At 39.8% G+C, this 4,517-nt stretch overlaps 1 protein-coding gene across 1 annotated transcript; it reads left to right on the top strand.

The window, feature by feature from the left end:
* The first annotated feature begins 1,596 nt into the window (after nt 1-1,596).
* LOC146935480 (uncharacterized) lies at nt 1,597-2,979 on the top strand. The gene has a single exon (XM_085749058.1). It carries the CDS (start codon nt 1,597-1,599, stop codon nt 2,977-2,979), a length of 1,383 nt encoding a protein of 460 aa, XP_085605184.1.
* The last annotated feature ends 1,538 nt before the right edge of the window (nt 2,980-4,517 follow it).

Consider the following 4,517-nt stretch of genomic DNA (forward strand, 5'->3'; position numbering starts at 1 on the left):
TTCAATCAATTTTAATTATATTTTGAGTATATTTTCTTTTAATATAAAAAATACAAACCAATTCTTATTTGCCACTTGGCTTCTTACTTTAAAACTTTTTCAAAAAACAATAAAAAACACTCAACCAATCAAACGTCTTTTTTTAACCCCGAACTACGAGGTTTTGATCCCTCACGGGTACGTAGGCAGAGGACACTCGTCCTTCCAAATCAATAAAATGTAGATAATTAGGTCTTCTTTTTTTTTTTTAACCATTTCAAAGTTGCATTTTTTAAAAAAAAAAAAAAAGCAAGCAAGTTTATAGCACAAAAATTTAAATAAAACCAAAAGGTTCTCGTAGAGTACTACGAATATTTAGGGTGCTAATACCTTCCCTAAATATAACCAACCCCCGGACCCCCCAATTTAAATAAATTTTTTCAAGGTCGTGAAATAAAAAGTGAGTCAAACGCTAACCAAATAGCCTTGATCTCCGAAAAATGACGCGACAGAAATGGCGACTCCGCTGGGGGCATCTTTTGAGGGTTGAGCCTAACTTGGTCTTATTTAATTTTTGTGCTATAACTTGCTTAAAAAATCAAAAAACAAAAAATAAAAGATGGAAATCCGTGTATATATTTGTTCATCCTTCTTCTTTCTTTTTTCTTAAACGTGAGTGGTGAGATAAGTCCTACACCCGGGCTTGAGGGAACATTAAGATAGGATGGTGATATAATCAAAGTGCTATTCCAAGAGTAATCTTGAGTGTTAGTACATGTGATAATCCCGCTCAATGGAGGTTCTTGGAGGTAGTACTATGTTGACATGAGTAATCGTGTTTGGCACTATTACTTTCAAGTAACCGTCGAAGTTGAGGACCTTTAGTTACCTTTAACTCATCTTGGCCTTTTAGGACGTAGTGCGGTGGCTGATCAAGAGTAATCTTGAATTAGTTGATACGCGATACTACACCCAAACGAGACTTTCCTACGAATGTCATTGGAACAAGAGTAATCTTGTAACCCGATAATATTTGGAAGTGGTTGCAGACTTTGGGAACTTGGAAGAACCCTTGTTACAAGTACAAATGAAACCATAGTCCTTACCAAAATGGCGTTGTTGCCCTTGACTCCATCATCATGGACCTAACCTCATTATGTTTTCTTCGTTCTTTAGCATAATCATGCATACATGCATACATTCATTAACTTTTTTCTCATTAAACATTGAAGGACTTAGATAAATCTTTGTAAACATCAGAGGTATAGACCTTGTAAAGAGGGACACCAAGGAATACAATTTCAAAAGTCTCAAACTAGACCTTAGCTTTGTCAGGGACTTTGTCTTTGGCATTTCTTTTGAGGGAACTGTTTTCAACATTTCAAATTATCAAATGAAAAATATTCCTTATGATGTTTACAATTACTTTGACAAATCCTTCGAAAATGTGTGTCTATTTTTGCATAACATCATGCATCATCGTGCATTTCATGGTCTCAATTCTGAGTCTCACAAATTTTCCTTCTCCATAAAAGGTCAACCAATCTCAAAAGTGTCATGGCGTCCTCGTCCGAAACCAACTCGCATGTACAACACTCGAGCAATCATAAAGAGAAGATGGATTTTCTCGAGCAAGAAAATCAATTGCTTCGGGAGGAAATTGCAGCCATGCAGACCAAGATGGACGAAATGACTGAATTGATGAAGACACTGACGGTTGCTCAAGCACGTCCTCCTGCTTCTCCTATCAGGACTCAAGCCGAAACTGTTTCTATTGGCCCTGAATGGATGTTTTGTGCCGATACTCCGGAGTACTCTGCTCCACAACGTTCCATGCCCTGGTTCCCGCCTCTTACTGTTGGCGAAATACTTCGTCCCATTGCTTGTGAAGCTCAGATGCCTACCCATCAATATGTAGCTCATGTTCCTCCACCTCCTATGAGAGCTCCTCCAGTCTCTATGACCTATTCAGCACCTGTGATGCATACCATTCCACAAGAAGAAGAGCCCATCTACTATTCAGGGGATATGGAAGCCTATGATAGAGTGAATGACTTGCAGCAAAAATATGATGAAATTCAGCGAGATGTGAGAGCCCTCCACAGGAAGAAAATATTTGGGAAGACTGCTTATGATCTTTGTTTGGTGCCAGATGTTCAAATACCCCACAAGTTCAAGGTACCAGACTTCGAGAAGTATAAGGGAAAATCCTGTCCTGAGGAACATCTAACAATGTATGTGAGAAGAATGTCTGCCTATTCCAAGGATGATTCAGTCCTTATCTATTTCTTCCATGAAAGTTTGGCTAGTCCTGCCTCAAAATGGTACATGAATCTAGATAAAACAAATATCCAAACTTTTCAAGATCTGTGTGATGCTTTTGTGGAGCAATACAGTTACAATGTGGATATGGCCCCAGATCGAAGTGATCTACAAGCTATGACTCAGGGAGACAACGAAACGTTCAAAGAGTATGCCCAGCGGTGGAGGGATACTGCTGCCCAAGTCAGCCCGCGCATAGAAGAGAAGGAGATGACCAAGCTCTTTTTTAAAACTCTCAGTCAATTCTATTATGTGAATATGGTCGGAAGTACCCCCAAGGACTTTGCTGAGATGGTTACTATAGGTGTACAGTTGGAAGAAGGAGTCCGAGAAGGACGACTGATCAATGAAAGTGTCCCTGCTGGCAGTTCAAAGGAGAAAGACCAGGGAGTGAATATGGTGAAAGGGCAGCAAGTCGATCCACATCGCCAGGCCCAAAAAACGCCGCAGTATGACCCGATTCCTATAAAATATGCGGTTTTGCTTCCACAGTTGCTCGAAAAGAATCTAGTCCAGACCAAGTCGCCTCCTCCGGTGCCAGCAAGATTGCCAGCATGGTATAGACCTGACCTTTTCTGTAACTTCCATCAAGGGGCACCTGGCCATGATATTGAACATTGTAATGCAATGAAGAAGGCAGTTCAAAATTTGATCCGGACCAACCGCCTGACCTTCTAAGACCTAACGCATGGAGTGGTTAGCTGTAATTGGGTCGCTGTTGACGTTCCTTCCGCTACTTATTTGTTCAAATAATGTTTGTTTGTTGCTTTTCGCTTTTTAAAAAAAAACATCCTCTCGTCCTGCCCAAGACGAAAGTGAGCTTGTTTAGGGCTTTTTGCTTCATGTATTTTCCATCATTAATAAAAAGGTCGTCTTGATCCCGACTTTGTTTTTTATTTTGTGCTTTTCTGGAAAAATGGTATTACAAAAAACCAAAAAAATTCTATTTTAATCATTCTCAAATACCTGCATAGTCATAACTTATACTTACTTGTCAAAATCAAGAATCAAATCATGCATTAATAAACCCGTTAAACACATTAACCATGTACTCTCTTCCAACTTTGAGTTCCCTGTGTCCGAAGCTGAAGAAGGGAATGAAGAGATTCCCGACGAGATCTCTCACATACTGGGGCATCTTGGCCGTTGAAGCTACAAACAAAAATATTATCCAGAAGATGACATTCAATTACAAAGACTGGTATGAGATGTTGTTGTTGCCTCGCATGGATATCGTACTTCAGTACACATTTCAACAGGGGCAACCCCCCCTCCTTCCCCAATATGCAACATGGAGGTCATGCTTCCTGTGGAGGTCGAAGTCCCGTCAATAGGAGTTCTGCTGAAATCTCAGCTTGGTTGAACTTTAAATGCATGACGACCTTATAGCTTGAAACAAACTTCCAACAAGAAGATTCGTCCCCTTGAAATTCAATAAGGAGACTTTGTGCCCAAAAAGGTACTATCTTTTCAACCAGACTCCAGGGGCAAGTGGACGCCTAATTATGAAGACTTGTGAGCAATGACTCTTACAATCATGGATGGTGACAAACTCACATGTCCTATGAATGCCGGTGCAGTCAAGAAATACTTTGTCAAAATAAAAGCTCGATAAGTCGCAAACCTGAAAAAGCGACTTAGGCAAAAATGAGCGTCTCGGTGGACTGAAAACCCGAAGGGGCGGTCCAGGAAAAAATTAGAGACAAAAAAAAATAAAAATGATGGTTATCCTGATAGATTGAAAACCCGAAAAGGGCGATCTATGCAAAAGTTAAGGATCATGACAAGTAACTGCATCAGTCAGCACAGACCACTTGGGGCATCCAGTCGTCAAAAGAACCTCTGATTCAAAGCATCTGCAAACCAAAGACTCAGAACTGGGGCATTCAAAGTTGTCAGGAAGTATAACAGTTATATGTGTTCAATGTACCTTCCCATATATTTACCATTTTCCAAATTTTTCAAAGATCCGTGGAGCCATGCCATTGGTAGGCCACCACTCAATTCATCAAATTCGAGCCTGTGCCCATTTATTTGGAACTCTCATTTATTCTATTTGCAAAATTTCTTCTATATTTGATGGCAATACTTGAAGCAAAAATTTTCAAAATACAAAACCTTTTTAACATTTTTGAAAAGCGTGAGCAACAAACACTCTCCTTGAACTCGTGAGTAGTTGAAACGTACATCAACATCCGTCTCGAGAACGGTTACAT

Source organism: Medicago sativa, chromosome 3, assembly GCF_051527215.1.
Source record: "Medicago sativa cultivar Bolivia chromosome 3, Bolivia_mono, whole genome shotgun sequence".
In the NCBI taxonomy this organism is placed as follows: domain Eukaryota; kingdom Viridiplantae; phylum Streptophyta; class Magnoliopsida; order Fabales; family Fabaceae; genus Medicago; species Medicago sativa.